Source organism: Desmodus rotundus, chromosome 8 (genome assembly GCF_022682495.2).
Source record: "Desmodus rotundus isolate HL8 chromosome 8, HLdesRot8A.1, whole genome shotgun sequence".
Lineage (NCBI taxonomy): Eukaryota > Metazoa > Chordata > Mammalia > Chiroptera > Phyllostomidae > Desmodus > Desmodus rotundus.
In genome coordinates, this window is record NC_071394.1 from 97,879,951 (window position 1) to 97,902,694 (window position 22,744).

At 44.1% G+C, this 22,744-nt stretch overlaps 1 protein-coding gene across 5 annotated transcripts in view; it reads right to left on the reverse strand.

The window, feature by feature from the left end:
• Positions 1-261: 261 nt before the first annotated feature.
• Positions 262-22,744, reverse strand: part of NR2C2 (nuclear receptor subfamily 2 group C member 2) — a 91,838-nt gene continuing 69,355 nt past the window's right edge. For 3 of the 5 annotated variants that reach the window (XM_053929911.2, XM_053929909.1, XM_053929907.1), the window contains 11 exons: positions 20,516-20,618; positions 17,853-18,032; positions 16,546-16,693; positions 15,692-15,785; positions 13,597-13,730; positions 12,199-12,376; positions 10,897-11,018; positions 9,995-10,134; positions 8,518-8,655; positions 6,985-7,090; positions 4,061-6,854 (listed from right to left, as the gene is read on the reverse strand). In XM_053929911.2, the coding sequence (XP_053785886.1) occupies positions 6,668-6,854; positions 6,985-7,090; positions 8,518-8,655; positions 9,995-10,134; positions 10,897-11,018; positions 12,199-12,376; positions 13,597-13,730; positions 15,692-15,785; positions 16,546-16,693; positions 17,853-18,032; positions 20,516-20,618 (1,530 nt within the window). In that variant the 3' untranslated portion in view covers positions 4,061-6,667. The other 2 variants (XM_053929910.2, XM_053929908.2) reach the window with 1 other exon arrangement.

Consider the following 22,744-nt stretch of genomic DNA (forward strand, 5'->3'; position numbering starts at 1 on the left):
TATGTCTGTATACATAATATACACCTATGTACACATACACTATATACACTGTATATATATATAGAAGATATAAACACATGTACATTCGTTCAGTCATACAAGCCTATAAATCGGTACACGCACAATGTGCTGAGGGGAGCTCGGGGCTGCACATGCGGACATGCCACGCTGGTGGGAGGCACAGAGCCCTGTGTACAGAGACCCATACCCACTCTGTCTCAATTATGAACTCACACCAAAGTTAATACATTTTCAGAGCCGCACAATCTAGTAGGGAATGGAAGTGGGACAAGTATGGGATCATCTGCTCAGCCTGTTCAGACCTTCCCAGGATCTGAAGGGCACTGACCTCCTGAGATAAAGTGAGTATGAGAAGATGACACTTTTCATGACCTGGGCTCAGAGAAGAGCTGAAATGGCACCTATAGCCCCACTGCACGTCAGGCCATTTCCACTGGAAAGGAGGCCATACTCCCTGACTTTAATCTAACCAGGTCATACACAGAACTTGGATCCACAGCCAAGGGCTGCCTGTCAAGCAGGGATTGGCAGGGAGTGAGACTGCTCTGCTGGGAACGCCCCAAAGGACCAGGATATGGTTTTCCCAAAATAAAAGCACAAGGTACAGGAAGAGCCCTTCTAATTCTTGGCTCCCTGCCATGGCCATCCTCAAAATAAGCGGAACTGCTAAGTAAGCTCTAGTGAGAGTGTCGCCGCCATGTTGGGGAGCCCAGAGTAGACAAGTCCGTTGCTATCAGCGTGACTGGTGGCGATCGCCTCAGAACAGAGTCCACATTTAATACTGACACTAACAAGCTGGAAAGCCCCTTGAGGGATATTACATAACACATCACAAGTGACTACACCTAAAATTGTAAAACCCAAACAAGAACCTCAACCACAGAGATAAGACAATAAATAATGTAACTCTCAATAAACTAATACAAATCTCAAATTAGAAGGGCAGTAACATACTTTCTTAAAAATACTTCCCGGAATAGCTTGGAAAGTATTATTTGAGTGGGTAATTTGGTCTTAAATTTCTTCTTGCCCTGTTTTATGATTATATGTAATGGACGCCACAAGTTTCAACAACACATAACTGTCCAACATTGTCTAAGATACCAGTGGAAAAGAGCCCACTTCATCACAAAGCAACTGTGTAAATCCATGCCCACCTCCCTTGGCCAGTGTACCTCTCCTCACTGAGGGAGGACTGGCCAGGCCAGCAGAAGGGTGCGTATGAGTAGGCTACATGGTAAAGAATCCTGCTCCTGCCTTATTTCTCTCAGAGATTCAGTAGGCAGAGGGCTGGTCTACTTCACTAAATCTAGAGTTTGAAACTACTAGCACAGGTTAAAAGCCTTGTGAAAACTGAGGCCAAATATTTGCTTGGGATCCCTTTTAAATAATTCTTGACTTTGAGCTTACATCTTTTAACCAATTTGACAAGAGAATAGACCTGCTGTCAAATGCTTGAAATGATTTGGGGGCAGCGAGAGTTCAGGTGGTGTGGACCTGATCCTTAAGGAAAAGGCCACTTCAGAGTAAGGCCAACAGAATCTAGGAACTAATGAGGAGTGCTCAAACCCCAAAATGGTCCACTGGAATCAGCCACTACCAGTGAAGGGACTCAAGGGAAAGGACCAGGTTAGAATCAGGAACTTCCTAAGCTACACAGACTTTTCTCCAGGGCTGTCTTGCTGGAGTGTGGCACTTCCCCATCCACGTGTTCACTGTCCTGCTGGTTACCACCTCTTCCCAACATATCTAAGCAGTGGCTTAGTCAGGACTGCAGCCTAGGTCTTGCCTAAGCTGCCCCAATATCTTAAGGCAACCAGAGTCTAACAGCCTGAAAGACACAGGACTCCCAGGGACTGCCCCTGGGAGTGAGGGAGCTGGCCAGTGTGGACCTTTTCACCAGCACGGAGGACTCAGATCCGAAAGATGTGACACAGTGCGTATTTCCAGGGAGCCACAATGTGATCACCAGATATGCTTGCTTTTAAAACTCAAGGAGAAAAAGAGACAATTTGCTGATTAAGATGCATGAATGTGCTTCAAAATGCCCTCTGCTAAAACCTTTTACAAGCAGAAATGATACAGACCTGTCCTAACTCCAATGTCTTTGCCAATTTTTTGTCTTAATTTTGAAATTTAAAATCACTTCGGAGTTAGAAAACCAAAACTTTAAGCTGGTAAGATTAAATCCTTTCCATCATTTTATAATGGGCACCCTCACTATTCTCAAAATTTGCTTCCAAGGCATGAACTATTAAAGATAATTAAATCCAAGCTGGAAATTATAATGGGAGAGACTGTCCCCACTTAATTCTCACTAATGACTTTCATAAAGTGCTGTTAATACACTTCAGAATAATACATCCCATTATTCTGTAAGCCTGTGGCTGGCCTGTCTGACACCCACGCACAGCGCAATGAAGTGCCCACCTTGACTGATGCCCTAGCCAGACTAGGGAGTGCTTGGGAGGCAGGGAGTGCAGGAAATGCTTGCTGTAACTCACATCCACGGGAATTTATAGGTGCTCTTCTCTAGGTAAGAATTTCCTTATATTCTGTTCTTGTAAACAATGGTTGCTACAAGTTATGAGAAAGAAAATAACTTTAGGAACTAATGGTCATTTTCTAAGGAGCAGGCAGCCTGCTTCTGCATCCATCATCCAAGTGCTCCAAGGTTTGTATGCTGGCACACACCTGGGGGGATCAAAGTGCATGGTGGGCCAGCACTATTAAGAAACTTGCTAACAGAGATGCTGAGTCTAGAGACGTTCTGAAAGACCCTGATATTTAAGGTCAACAGAGAACCCTTCCATTCAGCTTCACCACTGCCCTAGCCAGGCAGCAAGATCCTGTACACATGTCCTGACCCCAGAGGGAAACAAACCCTCATGCGCCAGGGAGACCACATCCCTCCATCTGAAAACTGCAGCCACCCCAGATTGTATTCAGGAAATCCTACTATCAAGGGTTCAAAATGCCCAAACTGTCAATTGCTGCAGGAATTGGCAGTTAACGTCTGACTGGTTGCAGTCCAATTCTGAGAACCAGTCATCAGAAGATGCCGTGGTTTGGTTGGAGGAGCCTGCAGATGCCTGTCACAGGCCAGGACCAGAGGTCAGGGAACCTGACAAGCATCAGCTCTGTGACTGAAGAAGGTTTTGGTTTGGGTCACCACTGACTGCTAGTGCACTCCCACTTACTGCATGATACAGATAAGACACATTTTCATTGCTCACAGGGATTTAGTTCAATACCACCAAAGTACGCATACAATTAGGAATGATGCCTTCTTTTCTTAAACTTAAATGATTGTCTCCTGTACCCTATTGCATTTTCACAGAAATCATTAGCATTTAGGCAAAAGATGTATACAGTTTTCCATTTGCCCTGCGAATAGACAAGATGTTGCTAACATTATGCATCGATAAGAAGTGCTTAGAAAGTGCTAATATTATTACCCTGGTAATTAGTAGTTATTAATTCCAAGGACATTTTTAATATATATATATACACACACATACTGTTCTCTTAGGTTCTTTTAGTTTTAATACTAGTCTCTGACATTATAAAACTTTGCTTTTTGCCCTTTGAGAATTTCTAAATACAAATTGAGTTAAAAGATTGCTCCAAAATCTGCTTCATCAAAAGGCATTTAAACATTTCTTATGGCAGGAAAGGATACCACTAGTCTTTTAGTTGCTATTGTCTGGGATTAACAGATAAGAAGAAACCAGCTAGGAAATGATGGACATACTGGAAATATTTGCACATACCAAAATACTACTACTTCATTTTCTCTGTCTCTGAGCAGTCCCAGAGGAACCTTTTGCTCCTCAGCAGGAGTGTGGTGTGCACTATAGACTGGCTCCGGTGATCTGGCCATTGTACTCTGCCGTCTCCATCTTGAGGATATAGGGGATTATGCTGTCTATCGAAACATTGCCAATGAGACCAGTAAAAAAAAGTTCTTCTGTTATGTTGGAGCTCATCAGCCTGAGTGCCGGCAGGCGGACGAGAATCCGGGCCAATCTGTAAGAGGGAGGGTCATTAGAAAAAGGGGGACTTGATGCCCTTCAGACTTTGTCCTGGACAGGCTCCCAGGGGCCCTATCTGCGCTGCTCAGAACTGAACCAGACAACAGATGCAGCCACAGTTCACCTCTTGTTGTTCTGATTTCAGTAGTTCCTTTTGTAGTTTTATCATGAGAAAAAGTCAAAGAAGTAAGTGCAAGGATGTATGTATAAATATGTTCCCTTCGTTGTTTATAACAGCTCTCCCCTCCCCCACCAAAAAGAAAAGTGTGGAAATCTATCAACAGAGCACAGGTTGAAAGAAATATGGTGTCTTCATGTAATGGAGCAGTATGCACTCATTAAGAAGGATAATAAAGATCCAAGTTCACTGATAAGGAGAAGAAGTCCATGACATGTAGCTGAACAGAAACTTGAAAGGAGGCTGTGAAGCAGCAAGTGCAGCACAATCGCACTTGTGCGTATTTATTTCGTGCACATTCGTAAACAGTATTCAGGAGGGTATGTACCAGAATGCTAAAGGTTGGCCTCTGGGTACTGAAATTTGGAATGATTTTACATATTAAAACTTTTTCTGTATTGCCCCCATTTCCAGTATTCACTTAGCATTATAATTTAAAATAAAACAATAAAATTGTTTTTGTTTTAAAGAAACCCTGGGTGGAGGGCACACCATGACTCTGTCCAGGAGGGTCATGGGACACTGTCTAAACTGCAGGGGTGTCCAACCTGTGGCCCAACACAAAATCGTCAATTTACTTAAAACAATATGAGGTGCTTTTGTGATTACGTGTCGCAATGTATTTAATGTGTGGCCCAAGACAACTCTTCTTCTATTGTGGCCCAGAGACACCAAGAGGTTGGACACCCCTGGAAGCCACTCCACAGCCAGTGCACACGGCAGTGCTAGCCCAGTCTGGAAACGACCTACATGCTCACCAGTAGGAAATTATAGCATCTCTTCAGCCACAGAAAATGATGAAGAGTATGTACACTCATTGAATATTAAATTTTAAAAAATGGTTACAAAATCTTACTTTATATTTTATGATTCCAATTACACATACATAAAAAAACTTCTGGAAGTAAATACATAAAACATTAACAGGTATCTCTAGACAAGTGGTATTTACACAGAGTTAAAAATTTTCTCTTTGCTTTCTAGAATGTTTTTACAGTGAACATTGTATGTTATTTTTAAAAAGGGAAAATATATTAATATTATGCAAGCAGCATTCCAGCCCATCATCCATTCACCCAGCCACCGTGAGTCTTGCAGGGCGCACAAAGGTATAAGGGGACACCGCCACAGACCTGGAGGGGTTGACCAGCGGCTGCAGGGTGTCAGGAAGCCAGCAAAGACAAATCAAGGAGGACTTTCTGGAGCATGCCACATCTCAGCTAGGCCTTAGAGGCTGGCTAAAATGTCTATCAGCAGAGATGCAAAGAGTGGGGAGGAATGAGAGGGTATTTCAGGAGAAACAAACAGGATGAGAAAAAGCATAAGGATGGGAAAGACTAAAAAAAATGAATGTATAAATGGTGTAAACCACTCTAGGGCTGTTTCTTTGGGAACTGTCTTTGAGTTTCTGAATCGTATGACAAAGACTCCTTTATTTCATTTTTGGTCCTAAATCACCCGGCTTGTCCCCTTCTCCCCCAGGGTCCCTGACTGGACAGAGTGACTCAGGACTTTTTTAGAACCTCTACTTTCAGAGACGAGAGTTGCTATTGTCAAGGTGAATTCTAGTGTGCTGGGGCTCTGCCAGCAGCCCCCAGATGGGCATTTTCAGCTGCTTCTGGCTGTAGGCACTGTGTGGGAGTAGGCCTGTGACCTCTTCAGGGGACAGCTTGACTTCACACCTGGCTGGATGCATTAAATTCTGGGTATGGGCACATTACTTGACAGTCCCATTTGATGTGTATTGAGGCTCAAGATATTCTAGATTCACAGTGAGGTCGTCAGTGATCCTACTAGACAATGGAACCTGCTTTGGCAAAAGCTGCCTGTAAGCCATGGAGGTGTGCCGAAAGCAGAGGTAGGCTCTCTGCCAGCAGGGCCAGCCATAGGCCCCCCACCAATCACGCCAGAGAAATGGTCCCCTGGGGCTGAGAAGCAAGTTGGGGAAGGTGGGGCCAGGCAGTTCCCCCTGCTGCAGTATTTATTTTGAGGGTATAAGATGGGGAGGGAAATACTAAATAATTTGCTTGTTAGGGCCCCAGAAATTCATGTAGCCTCCAGTGGGTTGGCGTGGTCAGGGGGAAAGAGCTCTTCCATTCCTTGGCTAGAAAGTCTGTCAGGCATTCTGCCCTATTTCAGAACAACTTTCCTATTCAAGTCTGCATGAGAAAGGTGTGTATATATCTATCTCCCAACCCTTACAAATAATATAAATTAACTTTCACCTGAATAAAGGGACTTTTAAAGTCAGGTTATCTGGGGGTAAAAATTACTGTTTGACGCAACTCACTCACTGCTTTATAGGGGTCAGACTTGGTTTATGACATGAAAACTTTTCTGTCAAGTACTGTAGCATTGCCTGTGGAGTGGATGCGGATCAGAGGAGCAGGGCTTCCAACTAACTGTTCTGGACAAGGGGTGTCTCCTTGAGGACTCATGCCTCATGCCTAATGTTAGCCCTACAGGAGACCATATAGCATCGTCCAATCCCCAAGTCACAGAGGAGAGCAACCCAAGGTCTCAACACCCAGTTACCTGGCAACACTGGGATGGCCTGGTATTCCTGACTCTTCCCGCCGGGCACTTTCCACACTCCATTACCACTTATTAAATGTAGGAATCTAGTGTAATCAAATACAGGGTTTACCAGGCTGCTAGAAATGGGATGGCTAACATAATTTATACTTGCAACTACAGATCCAGCTGCATTCCTCCCCATCCCGAGCAAGAGCATGTGCCTGTGCATCTCACCGGTAGGTGTCTTCTGAGTAGGTTTTCTGAACATAGTCCTGCAACTCCATCTGTGCCTTTTCTTGGAATTTTTCAATCTGGCTTGTGCTGGTCAAACCTGGATGATCTGAAAAGAGAAAAGTGCCCACAAATTGCCTCCTATATTTAGAAAGCCTCACCGATTTCTTAGTACTTATTTTTAATCAAACTTCTGATAAATTTCTCAAGCACAATAGCTTGAATTCTGAAGACTGACTGGGTTTCGATGTTTCAGGATTTTCCTGTGCTTAGCCAAGGCCTGGAGGTGCCCAGGAGGAAGCTGGGCTCCCGAGTAGTCATTCCAGCCTCAGAAGCCCCAACTGCTTGTTCTGGATGTTTGACTCCTACTACTCTGTAAAACATATCGATTTTAAAACTATCACATGAATTAGAAATTTATTTTCTAGATAGTTAATCACATACTTTTTCCCATTAAAATAAAAAAAAAATTTTCTCTGGCTAGTGTAGCAGCTCAGTGGATTGAGCATGGGCCTGGTAACCAAAGGGTCACTGGTTCAATTCCCAGTCAGGGCACATGCCTGGGTTGTGGACCAGGTACCCAGTAGGGGGCGCATGAGAGGCAACCACACACTGATGTTTCTCTCCCTCTTTCTCCTTCCCTTCCCCTCTCTCTAAAAAATAAATGTTGAAAAAATATTTTTATTTATTTTTAAGAGAGAAGGGAACGGAGGGAGGAAGAGAGGGAGAGAAACACTGATCAGCTCTGTCTTGCACCAGGCCCCCAACTGGCGTGTGCCCTGCTGGGAATTGAACAAGCGACCTTTAGGTTCACAGGCCAGCACTCAATCCACTGAGCCACACCAGCCAGGGCAATTTCTCCCATTTTTATTAACTATTTTGTTGTTTTTGAGTGTAGGACTGGGGAGGAAGGGAAAGGATAAGCTGTGTACAACTCCAGTTATCGAGGACAATGGTAAGGGCAACAGTCAGTCACAAAAGTGACCTCTCAGGATGCTCCAACAGCAGAGGGGTAGTGAATGAGGCCGGCGCAACCGTCTCTTACTTTCCACCAACAGTCCTGCTGACTCTTCCTCACCTGCCGGGACCATAGCTTTTCTTGTACCCTGCAGCAGGTGCTGCTACTGCCCTCCACAGAGGACTGTAGGTAAACTTGTGCACTTTTCTATCTGTACTGGGTTGTATATGCTAACATAACCTGAAAACTGGCAAAGAGCAAAACAAAACAAAAAACAAACGAAAAGGACACAGGATGGTAGAACATTCTATTTTGTATGCTGCAGCCCCATTTGGCCAATGGTTTAATTAGGATACAAATTAAATTTATATAAAGCCATTTCTTTGGGACTGTAAAGGCAAGAATTTAAAACAATGTATTTATGTAAGCTAGCAAAGCACACCTATTGTGAAAACATTCAGTCACAGTCTGGCAGGTCTCTTCTCTCCACTGCCGATGACTTCACCAACACATTCGTGTTCTCAAACATCAGTAGACACAGGTGGAAAACAGTCAAGTGCCACCACCACATATCTTACCGGGGCTAAAGAGAACTATAGCTTTAAGGTATGCATACTCATAGCCGTCTATATCCAGCTTCGCCATACTGTTACAGAACTCCTGAAGCTTCCAGATGTGCTCCATGACTTGCTTTATCCGGTCGCCAGAAAGTTTATCTAGAAATCAACATCACAGACCCCCTAAGAAAGGCTAATAACAATAACATAAGCTTCTTTGAGGGCGGGGAAAGAAGAGAGAATAATTTCGTGTTTTAATGAAAATCCAATTATCTCAAGATGGTCAGGAGCTTTATTTTCCTGTTGAAGGTCCAGTGACAACAGGTACCAATTCCACTATTCTATATTCTGTTTCAATAATGGACCCCTGAACCAGTGCTTCTCCCTGGCCCCACCCTGGGCTACACCTTTGGCTTGTAGTAAAAATTGATCATTTCTTTTATTCTGTGCTTAAGACCCATATGTGTGTTCTTATCGATGGTTAGGTATTCTAGGTCTCTGCAGGCATTTAGTAAATATTTGCTAACTCGAAATGTTGGCATTTTTTAGTCGTCAAAACAACTCTGTATGTTATCTGATTTAATCCTCATGATAATATTTTGCTGAGGGGTATCGGTATTACACTCAGTTAAAAATAAAACTAGAAGCTCATTTGTGAACAAATCTAACTTAAATTCAATAAAATGTTACAGGGTTTTAGAAATCACCTTTTTGTAACTATTCCAAAGGAATAACTACAAAGATGTGACTAGGTAACTCACATTGCCAGATATCATACACGTGGAGTGCTCAATTACAAGCACAGCTGGATTTCTACTCAGCTGCAAGTGAGGTTATCAGTGTTAGTCTCTAACCCTGGCATGTTCCACCGAGACGGTGTCTTCAGTGTATTGAGGACACGCAGCATGTGGACAGACTGCACTGCACTGGCAGAGTCCCAGTCCTGACACACTGGGATCTGACCGCCAAATGTTAAGAGGGTTGCTGCCACAGGTGTCAGAGGAGAGTCATTTGTTCATTCACAAGGAGCTGAGGTAACTGTCCTGGACTGGGGTCTGCATGACCTAAGTTGGTACCTCAGCTCTTCTACCTGCTGTTTCATTTGGGGCAAGTCAGGAATCTTACCAGGACCTCAGTTTCTCCATAGGTAACACTGAGGTAACAGTCTCTATAGGGTTGTGAGGATTTGTGAAATATTATACATAAAAAGGGTAACCTGTTAATGAAGATGAAAACATAAATTATGATTATTCTGAAAATATCACTGCATGTCTATATAGCAGGAAGCTGCCAACTTTTTTCAATTATCTTTTTCTTCTCTTTCACATTCACTAAATGAAAAAAAGGCAATCAGGAAGAAATTTAAATGTTCTGACTGGCCCTAACTTTTATTACTTAAAAGTTAAACCTCCCTCAGCCTATGAATGGTGTGGAACACTAAAGCTAGCTAATTTGCGAGGGGCCAGCTTCGACAGAGCCCCCCACATTCCAGTCCTACCTTCTTGGATGCTGTTCTGCAGGTGGTTGACGATGGCTGCCAGGATAGTGGACAGACTCATGACCTGGGCACACTGGGCGAGGCCGAGGGTGAAGAGCTCGTTCCAGCAGGCCCGTACCAGGCTGGTGTTGCAGTCCTGCCTGGGAACACAGAAGGGAAGGTGGGCATGGGTGCAAGCTGGCACTTCCCAAACCCAGCATGCCCCAAACAAATGGATTCAGCAAGTATGTGTTGAAGGTCTATGATACATCCAGGATCATTCTCTAAGGACACCACCATCTAAAAATCTCTTAACTGAGTCCCTCTGAGGACAAACTATTCTCTTAAAAAAGACTTTTTGAACTTAAGTAATGAGAAATTTTAATAGGTATGACTAAACCATCATTTACTAAATCTGCAGCTGGTCTGAGAGGATGCAGTAATCAAAGGACTAAGAGGTGAATGTAGACTCTGAAGGGTGGTGACATACCCTACACCTAAGCTCAGGAACTGGGACTACAGTGGGGAGGAAGGGGCCGTCCAAGCCAGCTTTCAGCCCTGCATTGGGTAATTTATACTTGGGGTGGCATGGCTGGTGCATTGCAACACAGTATGTCCTTATCTCAGATGCCCCAAGAGGCAGCATACTCTTACTTGTCTCCAGATTTTAGGGTGACTCCTGCCTCTGTTCCACTCCATCCTCAGCTGCTAAATCTAAGTCCTTAGCACATGGAGAAGTTTTGCTAAAGATTTAAGGAACACTGTAGCACTAGCAACTATGGTGCCCTGCTACCAGTCCACTGAGTATATTTAATAAGAAAATAAAGTCACAGGAAATACAAGGGCCCTCAGAGACCTTCCAGGCCATTGCTAGGGAGGGTGAGGCCCTCGCCTGAAGATTCCCAGGGAAAAAGGCCTCTTACCCAAGTGCCTGAAAAGCTGGGATTGACCTGGCCCAGTGCATGGAGAGGAAAAGCAGGCGGGACGCAGACTCGCAGATGTAGTGCACGTTGAGGTACTCTGGCATTGGGCTGGGCATTGTTAGCTGGAGAAGAGAAGGTACAGAGCACAGGATGTGACCAAGGGACAGGGGATGGCCTGGTCTGTCAGTACAAATCCCTGTTGTGTTTCACCATCATGGCAGCTAGAGTTGCTATCTCAGACGCTGAGGCTCCTGTATGGGCCCATCCTCCTATGAAGTGTGTGTTCTCTGTAGGGGGTGCTGGCACTGGCTCCCCATGGTTTCCTGCCCGGTGAACTAGGGTTTGATGGCTCTCAGAATGTGGAATGATGGGACCTCTCAGCTTACCCATACAAAGAAATATTTTTGAACTCTTGCCTCAACTAAATTGTCTGTTGCAAGGCAATTCCATATTAAGTCATAGGTTAAAGTCTAAATCAAATTGGGAAAAAGGGGTCAACTTCCTAGATTAACAGACATTTGGTAGGTGGCCTCAAGGCAACAGTGAGTGATGGAACAGAAGCCCAGACGGTAGGAGAGTAACATCCCACCACCATAATGTCAGGCCTGCGCTCCAGGAGTTCCAATGTCTAGGAGCTCTAGTGCCTTTGAAGCTTGAATCCCATTGGTGATCTGTGTCCTCAATATCTTTGTGCAATTATAAGCAGGGACCCAATCTTTCTAAATGACCAGCCGTATCTCTCTAGTCAAGAATTCTGGGGGAACAGCAAGACTAAGTCTGGAGATCTAAGGACTAAGAGGGCTTTAGGGAAGCTGTGAGTGTCCCGTGAAACGAGGCTGGTGGACGAGAGTGTGCGGAAGGCCTGTGGGGACCTCATAGGACCCTTCAAGGACACCTAAGATCTACTTTCTACAGCTTAGAGGGCAGGTGGTCAGGACTGACGGGTGGGAATGAGGGCTGGCTGCCTGCTTTTGGAGCAGACCAAGTGGTCTGCCTCAGCCTGTGCTGGAGCCAGGTCACCATCGGAAGGTAGAAGGCATAGCAGTCCGCTTTTAGTCCTTGCTGGTCAGCCCCACCACATCAGCCTGTCAGGGCTACCTTCAGAGTCAAATGCCACTGTGAACAAAAGATCAGTGAAGATGCTTTATAATGGGAATATAGTTCTAAAATACAATATCCTGATCAAATGCCACAACAGAAAATGAGCTCACTCCAAGGTTTGGTTTTTAAACTGATACAGCTCTAGTACATCACCCCCCTCCCAGTAGGCTGGGGGCACGTGGTTAGGCTTAACACACTTACCTTAAATGTGACATGAGTGTCTGAAAGGAGGGGGCCTTCAACCTCAATGATGGGTGTGGACTGGTCTCTGCTGATGACGTGGATGCTTCCTCCTCCACTGGTGTCTATCCCATCTGCCAGGCTTGGAGGCGAGGAGCTGTCTGTGGTATTAAGTGCTTTAGCTAAGGTATCGAATGCCCTGTGAGCAAAATTGAAGCAAGCAAGTGTTGTGAATCCACAGCTTTTAGGGGAAATGTACTCTAGCTGAGACATAATTGAGAAAAACAATGCACTGGGGAACGATAATTAAATTCTACTTGCTGAGAGAAGGAATAACAATGAAAGCTTCTATGTATTTATTATCTATACATTTCATTGGGCACTACGCTATATATTACTATTTTCACATGTAATTTTTATTTTTTACAACTACTTTCCAAGGTAGAATTCTCTCCATTTCACAGATGTGAAAGCTGAAGCTTAGGGATGCTAAATAACTTTTCTAAGACTGACCACACAGTAAGTGATGGAACCAGAATTCTGCCTAACTGAAATCCTATCCTCTTTCTATTGGATCAGATCTAAATTTTCCTATCAGATCACAAGTGAATGTAAGAACTAGTACACTTGTGTGGCCCAGAGGTGCACCTGCCTGGTCTGGGAGGATGGGCAGGAGTGGCCGCTCCCATAGGAAAGGAACCAACACAGGAGCCATCCTGCAGAGAAGAAACATCCTCAGCAGCCAGTTGCAGGTGTCTGGGACCAGCTAACACTATCTACCACTCAACATCCACCTACCCTGGAACTTAAGGTCTATACTCACTACTATGAAAAAATAGGATAAAACAGAACTGGAAAAGGGGATGAGCTATTAATACTTAGGCACAATAAAAAGTGACTCGATACAAGTAACATCTATCCACTGAAGAGTTTGTCCTTGCTTCCACTGAGTTACTCAATGTCCTTTTTCACTGTCTGGAATGGAAAGCAATTTTGATTGTTTTATATACCGTATTTTTTGGAGCATAGACGCGCCTAGGTTTTAGAGGAGGAAAATAGAAAAAAAAATTTTGAAGCAAAAAATGTGGTAAAATATTTAATAACATCCTGTAAAGAAGAAATCCTATAGCGAGCCAGGTAAGCTACATTCAGACAATAAGATGCACCTCCATTTTCCTCCCAAACTGGGGCGGGGCGGGGGGGGGGGGGGGGGTGCGTCTTATAGTCCGAAAAACACGTAAGTGGGTCCGCATTCCCACAGTTAAAATGTGAAAGGACACAGATGTGCAGGGGCACCATGACAATTTTACAATCCCTGATTAAATACATGTGGGTGTCAAAATGCTGCCACCCACCCTCACAATGCAGTGACTGAGTGTGCGCGTCAGAAGAGAAGCCTCTACCCTCACAGATTCGTACCGAGTAATCTCACTTGCAGACTGGTCCTCTGGCTGCATTTCTGAAGTGTCACCATTGTTAAGGGATTCACTTAGGTTGGCAAGGGAGGTTACTACATTTGCCAGTGTGCCCAGAGCTCCCTGGCTTGTTTCAGCCTGTGAGACAAAAAATAGTTAACATTAACAGGTGAATACACACACGAATGACTCTCAGGCCAATGAAGGTATAATGTTGGTTTAAAAACAGCTTCTATGGGAATCTGACTACAGGGAGGAAGCACGAGAAGATCTTTTGGTGATGGATGATGAGTTCTGTATCTTGATTGTGGTGGTTATTACACAAATCTACACATGATAAGATGATAGATCAAGAAGAGATAAACTGGACATTACCAAAATTTAAACTTTTGTCTTTCAAAAGACATTATCAAGACAGCAAAAGACCACCCACCACCGCACACAAGACAACCAATAGAACAGGAGAAAATATTTGCAAATCATATATGCGATAATGTTTAGGTGCCAGAAATAGCTAAAAAACTCTCGTAACTCGTAACAAAAAGACAAATAAGCCAGTTAAAAAACAGGCAAAGAACTGAAGTAGACATTTCTTCAAAGAGGATACACAAATAGCCATAAGCACATAAAAAGATGCTCATCACTGGAAATGTAAATCAAAATCACAATGAGATACCACTAGGAGGCTGTAATAAAACAAACAAGTGTTAGAGAGATGTGGAGAAACTGGAACCCTCATACACAGTTGTTGGGAATATAAAATGGTACAGTCACTGAGGAAAACAGTTAGGCAATTCCTCAAAAGTTTCAACAGTTACCATATGACCAGCAGTTCCACTTCTAGGTATATACATTAGAGAAATGAAAACAGGTCCACAAATATACTTGTACACAAATGTTAAGAGCAGCACTATTCATTATAGACAAAAAAATAGAAACCGAATAGACAAAAAATAGAAACAACACAAATGTTCATCAGCTGATGAATGGATAAATGAAATACGGTGTAGCCATTTAAAGGCATGTTATTTAACAATAAAAAGGCACAACAGAATAGTTGCTGTGAAACCCCCTGGGAGTCTGGAGTTTTAAGGTTACTCAGCCTTTCCTTGCAGTGTTACAGTTTTCTCTCCACTCCACTACCCTGTCAGTCCCTGTCTTGAATGTTTCCTGGGTGACAGCAATGAGCCAGGTGTGATTCCCAGGTCACACAAATCACCACTGACCAAAGACAGGATGCTCAAAGCCCAGACTGAAGACCACTGGGTGGAGGGCAGCTCTCCGTGCCAGCTAGTGGCTCTAATTTTTGCCTTTTCTTTCTCAAAAGAGGATGCACCTTAATGTCCTGAGTGTGACACCAATGTGCCCATGAACAAATGAGAAGGTAGCCTGCAGGCCCAGCTCTAGTTCTAAGGGTTGCTCTGTCAGAGTCACCCCTTTTAGAGAAGAAAAATTGGACCTCGGCTGTGGCTGACTGCTACTTTGGGTCACACCAGGAACAAGATGAGAAAGACAATGAATTCCCCTGCCTGGATAAAACCCTCCTCTGTAGTTACCTTCATATGAGGTAGCCAGTTGTCTCTCTCTCTCTCTCAGATTGAGAAACATCTCTGTCCTCCACAAGTTACATTCTGTATGACTAATTTGCTCTAGCAGTTTTAGAATTGTTAGAATTCTGGCTGAGTTTCCTCCTGTGGGTCATCTAATAAAAAGGAACTAGAGGCTTCTGTAAAAGGCCATCTTGGGATAAGTAGCTATTTCTTCAACATGCTAGTAGTATTCCAATGTGTGCACCAGGGGGAAAAATCTTAATAGAGAAGAGAGCCACAGAACTTTCTCCAAATTGAACTCTAAATCCTGTTATAATGACTATGAGCAGCCAGCCCTTACTGAGTTTCTGAAAAGTGATTAGCATCCCCAAAACAAATCATGGTGCTGGGGTAGGGGAATGGGGGAGGGCTAAATGACGAGAAATAAATTGAGAAGCAGAAGGTCATGCTTTCAACATGGCCCCTGAAGGCCAAGAAGAAGGTGGTACACACATTTAGAGAAGCAGTATGCACTGCAACACAAAGGTACGAGAGAAGGCATAACATTACCTTGGAATCTGTGGCCAGAAGAACAGTACCATCCTCACGTATCAAAGGTTGCTGGATGTTCACAAGCATCCCTGGATCAAGAAGACCTGTTTGTCTATTTAAGACATAAAGAAACCCAGAGTGGCTGCCAACATTTAATGCACAGTACAACCATGCTATTTTTCCCTGTCCCTTCCACACCTTCAGGGCTAAGTAGAAGAAAAGCTCTAACTAGACTCACCCACCAAGTAACTGAACAACCCTTTTCTCTCTGCAATGAGATGTGCGCTCAGCTGGGTCTATTGCCTGAGAGAGGAGGTAACAGACGTACCTCCCCAGGGCTTCCATGCTGACTGCGGACTGCGGGCACTCTGCCAAATAATGTTAACTTGATTTTCAGAATATCACCAAGGCATTCTCAACTCTAGTTCTCTCTACAATACATGTGGATTTCTTGTTTTCCCTCTCTGCTCCTTTCAAATTAAGTTCAATAGATTACTTTAGAAAGAACAGTTATAAACTATAACTTGTGGCACCACCTGGGACCACACCTGGGACCATTAGCCTTTTGTCTATACTGCAAAAAAAGCCCCAATTTTGAATTACAGAACTGTTTTCCTGTATGAAAAATGTCAAACTACAGGACATAATCTGAGCCCTTGAAAAATTCTAACCCCATCAGCCATCTTCAGGACTGTCCAGCAGTGTGACAGGAGCAGCTCCATAAAAGAGTGGGATGAGGCAAGACAAGTCCGATGGCTGTGGTGGGCTGGCGGGGGGGCGCAAAAGCCCCCTTCCCAAGACACACTGGTGCCTCCTCTGATCAGCAACAAAAGCTGATGGTAGTGTTACCCTCTGTCAAAACAGGGACTGACCTTGCTCCATCTTTATCTGCCACAAATGTGGGAGTGGCAATCAGAGGACTTCTCAGGTCCTTCCGGATATAGATTTTCTCAGTTGAAGCAGCACAATTGCTTGGTTTCTCCCGTTGCACATCAAAGGGCTTCCGTTCACTCTGTACAGCTTAAATCACAACATAAATACTCATGTTTAGAGGAAAAATTTATATCAATAAAGATCATATCCTTCATGATGAAGTAAGGGGTCTTACATAGAAAGTCTAGCTCAATTTTCACAGTGGACATTTTAGCCAAAGGAGAGAAGGGTTCAAAGGCAAACAATGCCATGCCAAATCTACAGGCAGGAAAAAGAGCTCAAGATGGTGGGCATGCCCTACAAAGAACTGCAGCACAGCATCTGCATGGCCTTGGGCCCACCCTGAGTCCTTTGGGTTTTTGTTTCTTTACTTGCCAACAAAATGGACTCTCCAGGATGAGAAACATCCGTCTTCAAGTGAGTCTCTCATAGAGAACTTGTCCAATGGCTCACATTGTAGAGAAACAATTCTAATGTCCACCTCAAGCGTGCACGACCTCTGCAAACTGTTTGATGGTGTCAATTTCCTATCACCCTAGCAACTTCTCCCTTCAGCAATCTGGTCTAAGGACAGGTATATATGCCAGAAACAACTGAAGAAAATAGACCTTTTTATATAGTATTAAAAAAAAAACATTTTATTTATTTATTTTCAGGGAGAGGCGAAGGGATGGAGAAAGAAAGGGAGAGAAACACTGATTGGTTGCCTGTTGTACGCACCTGTAACCCAGGCATGTGCCCTGACTGGGAATCAAATTGGCAACCTTTTGCTTCGCAGGACAATGTCCAACCAACTGAGTCACACTGGTCAGGGCTAAAGACCTTTTCAGAAGAAAGACTGAACCCCAGATCCAATATGTAAGTAAGGCGAGGGGTTCTATTTCACAGAGGAGGCCCCTGTGGCTTAGAGAAGCTACATGACTTCCCCAAGCCTAACAGTTCCTAAGTGGCAGATCTGGAGTTTGATCTGGTATCAGCTTTACTCCAAAGCCCGTGTTCACCCCACTCCACACTGCTGCCTCCCCATTTACCAGGAGTAGGTTTCCACATACACCACGGGAACAGACCAACCCCAGCAGTGTCAGCACTGAAGCACCTAACTGATCCAAGAAGATAAACCAAAAAGAAGGCTGAGTGGGTATTTTTTCTTCATTTTTAAAGCCAGGTACAGAAACCTTATTTAACAGACTCTTGCTCACTTTCTCTCCTTGTAACTCATGTGGTTTTTTTTAATACTGTCACTCACATTCCATTTTCATGCCCATCTCTAAACATTTTTTCAGCCGGCAAAACTGACAGCGGTTCCGGTGGTGCTTATTGATGATGCAGTCCTGGTTGCTCCGGCAGCTGTAGGTCAAATTTTTCCTTACGCTCCTTTTGAAGAAACCTTTGCAACCTTCACAACTGACAGCCCCATAGTGACGGCCTAAAAGGATAGAGAATGCATGAAGTGGTTCACCAAGAAGAGGTGACCTGTCACAGGCCCTGTTTTTAAGGCAAGCCTATCAAAGTGACTGACTGGTATGCCTGTCAGATGCCGGTGCCATGTGGACAACCACAGGCTTGGGCATTAAACACGGTACCCCAGTCCTTCAAAGAATTTCTCTACAATTTTTATAGCAGCCCTATGAGGTCATGATGGAAAAACTTAAGCTCAGATAGGTGATATGACAGCTGGTAAATGGCATGACCTTAATGCTCTTAGTACATGAAGGACCTACCATATAGCAGGAGCTCACAGGGGATGGCCACACTGTACTGTCCACTGCATGCACCTGATTTTGGCTTTGAAGACCTAGGCTTGTGAAGCTACACAGCTCTGCTATCCAAGAGGGCAGGTAGCAAACACATGCATGTACTATTTCACTCCTGCATTTACTCCCCCTGTGTGAGCCATGTCCTGGGTCCTAGACCTCCGCTGAGGGAAGTGGAATGATGAGAGTAGAATCAGCACGGTGACAGTGACAGGGCAGATCCAAGGTGAAGGAAGGTTGCCATGTGGCTCATTTGGGTTAGCTAGTCAGAACCTTTAAGAAACACAGTCCTAGAAATACACTCATTAAAACACAGTTCTTTCCCCCCACCCCCAATCTTGGTTACTTTGATGTCTCTAAACCCTAATTACCAATGATGTTAAAAAGAGCCCCCTACCTTAGTTTACCCTTCTTAGTTCACAAAATGCTTCCACAGACATTATACCTCATTTGTTCCCAGCTGGGACTGACAATACTTTAGTCACTTTAAAAAAAAACTGAATTTATTGCTTAATAAAATTACATTAAGTTTCAGGTGTACAATTCGATAATACATCATCTGTATACTGTATTGTGTGTTCACCACCCAAAGTCAGGTCTCCTTCCATCATCCCATAGGTTCGGTCTTATGTAACCCAATGTCGTCGCTATTGCTGGGAGGACACTTTCCACAGGACCATCATTTACAGCAGCTAAAGAGCATCCTGTTGTCCTAAGCTCTAGCACTCAGAGCCATTCCCCAAGGGTATACTTGGAGGGTCTCAAGTTTGTGCCTTTCAGAACAGTTGTGCTAAAATTACCTAAGATGGAGGCCATCATTTTTCCTTCTTTGCAGGGTATTTCCTTGGGCTTTCTAGCCCTGAGGGTGACCTCTGGTATCTGGAAACAATGGCACTGTGAGCCTGTGACTAGGCTGTTCCTTTACGCCAAAAAAGGGACTGACAAATGGGGAAGGCAAGAAGATTCTGTGCCCTTTTCCTTATGTTCATACTTCATTCATTTGTTCAAAAGTTTGCAGAGTGTCTCTTTTTGCTGAGCAAGAAGGTAGGGATACAGAGATGGAGGGGTCAGACGTGGTTCTTGCTCTAACAAAAAAGAGCACATTCTGGTGGGGAAGACAGGCCTGCAAGAACCAATTATAAGACAGTGCAACAAATGCTCAGTGAGGTCTGTATAAAAGGAGGATGAAGACAGAGATGACACAGGTGAGGGTTCCAAAGGGGTGGAATGGGCTGGGCTTATCAGGATAAGGGGTGGGAGCAGAGGCGAGATATCCCTCATAGGGCAAATGGTATCACAAGCTGGGAGGGAGACTGGAGCTTCTATAAATGCTTGCCTGGAGCAGTCTTTCTAACAGACTTGTTCCAAACTCCTTTAAAAATAAAACAAAACAGGACCACAAAGTGTCCCAAGGTCCTCTGAATTTTGTGAAACAGAATAAAGTAAAACCAAGCAGCCACCAAAACTCAGGCCTGTATCTCTAGCACCACTGAAACTGGACCTTTATTAAATATTTCTCCATTCCTCCCTGTGTGCCTCACTTAGCTTCCACAGTCTTCAGTGTTAGCAGGCCCAAATCTGAATGTTTGGGCCAGACACCTTCTCTACTCTCCTTGTACCGATATGCCCAGGAGCTCTTCCCCAAAGGCACTGTGGGTGGGGACATCAAACTGAGCCCTGGCTCTATCAGCTGGAATGCCCTTCTACTTTACCTGACATGGGCACACTCAACCTCCTAGGCTCACAGGTGCCTGACTGCCTCTGGGGGCCTTTCCTGACCCTGGGACACCAGCCAGAATCACATGTTCCCTCCTCCACTTCAGCATTTTGTCCCGCTGGGTTACAGTGAGGGGATGACACAGTTTACAGGATGAAAGGGGAATAACACAGCTTGTGAAATAGCAAAGCACTGTGCAAATACTGACTAGATTAAAGAAATGATTACTTTCTTAGTAACACATACATATTCAATACTCAATTATGATTTACAAACCACGGAAATAGTTCCCTCATTTTTCTTTTAGATTCTAATAATCTGACAAACTGGTTTGTTTATATATATCATTACCCTGGTACAAAAAGTGGAGTCCGCATTTTGAAACCTACAGCCCAATTGGTCCATGACGCATACCTAGCATGACCTAGTGTTACTTACCAGAGGCTTTATCGCCACAGACCACACAGTATTCTACCACCTGGGGCCGCTGGACATCGGCCTTCCCCAGCAAACGCTCCACAGAAGCAGAGTCCGTGACAATCTAAGAAGAATCAGAAAACAAGCACAGTATGGATTAAAAGCTAGATTGCTAAGCAAAGTAATGTTTCACTGTAAATTCCTAATCTTGGGTTTCCAAGCAGGTGACATGATCTGGGCAGAACTGGGAAAATTACACCTGACAACTTAAAACCCAGAATGGCCCTTCTGCCCATCTGGACTGCACCTCTTCATCAGGGGTGGGCGGGTGTGGGTCCAGGGTCAAGCAGTGGTTTTCACTGACCTGTTCTCCTGTGTGGGTGGTTCCCCACAACTACCCAGGATTGGGGGCCTTGTAGGGAATCACACACAGAAGCCTCAACATGATACTGAAGGTCTTTACGGCTGCCTCTCTATTCCCACACAACAGCTTGAAAGCATGCAGAGAGGTATATTTGGCAGAGCAATAATCAAGCTTTATTAATTAAGTAGGTCTCTCACTGAGGTAGCTTAGAGTGGAATAACAGGAATAGTTATTCTATTTCTCCATCATTTGTAGGTGACTTTCTAGGTGCCAAATAGTGCTACTCATCTAGAAGAATACTGTAACTGACACCCATATGAAAAAGTGAAAAATAGCTGTTATTAAATAATGTACCAAATATAAGCCTTAAAATGATGTATGTATGGTGGGAATATATACAGAAATCATTCTGTAGAATGACCTCTTGTAAAACATGCAGCAAAATCAATAGTCTCCTTTCATAAACAAGCAGTAGTTTAAATAAGCAGTGAGGAATTCAGATTTCAGATGATCAGAATGTACTGTGGGAAAGGAAAGATAAGGCAGCATTTACTAAATGCACTATGAGGTGTCTCAAAGTACAATTCTGAAAGTTGAACACATTGGTGTTCAAAACCCAGCTCTACCAGAAGAAAAAAAAAAAAAATCCTTGCCTGCCTTTATTTTCTCCATAGTAAAAAGTCGGCCCCGAAACACATAGATTTTTAGCAGTAACCAAAGGTAAAAGTAACCCAAGTGTCTACTAACAGATGGATGGATAAACAAAGTGTGGTATACATACAGAGAATATTGCGTACTCAGCCTTAAAATGGAAAGAAATTCTGACACCTGCTATGACATGGAAGAATTTTGAAAACATTATGCTAGGTAAAATAAGTCATTCACAAAAAGGCAACTATTGTAGGACTCCATTAATATGAGGTCCCTAAAGTAGTCAAATTAATAGAGACAGAGAGTAGAATGGTGGTTCCCGGGGGCTGGAGGTGGGAGGATGGGTTGGGAAATTACTGTTTAATGGGCACAGAGTTTCACTTTGAGAAGATGAGAAGGTTCTGTGGGTGGACCTTCACACACAGGTGGGCGGAAGCAGTTGCACAACAATGTGAATGTACTCAATGCTACTACCGAACTGCACATTTGAAAATGATTAAGATGGTAAATTTTGTTGCATTTTACCACAAACTTTAAAAAAATTAAAAGCAAACAAAAACATGAATTCCAGCCTGACCCTGACTAAACATGCTCCACGCCTGGCCCCTGTGGGACACTGCCCTGAGTGTCTGTTCTTTTAAGTGTTGAGGTTGGAAATTCAGTGTGTCTCCAAAGCCCTGCTTTCCTTTAAGCCCTTGCTCTTCTCCATCCTATGCTTGTCCCTGACCCCATCTCACCCTGCCAGAGCAGGGACAAGCAGGGCAGAAATGGAGATGAGAACTGAGGGTCCCAGAGGCAGTGGTTCACAGGAGCAAATGAGGATGCAATGAACAGCTGGATGAGGCCTGACCATCTGGACAAGGATAAGTTAAGCTGGTCCTTACCTGACTGAGGTCAGCCCTGAGTGTTATCACTAAAATACCCTGGGCCAAGGGCTGCCACAGCATGGCCTTAGTTAAGAACTAAGTGGCCTCAGTGCCAGCTTGCTCATGATAGTCTCCTGTGCGCCACTGATTTTTCCCAGCTCAACTTTCCGTCTGAACACTGTAGCTGGCTGCCTTCTAAGTCTTGCCATTCATTTGCTGACTTTTACTTTAGGCAAAGCAGCAACCTGCCATGTTTGCCAGCCCCCAAAGAACCTTCTAGAGATTGATTAATTTGGCCTCCACGGCAGATGTTACAGTCAGGAACAAGTTCAGTAGCAGTAGCGAAAACAAATGCCTGTCAACAGGCCT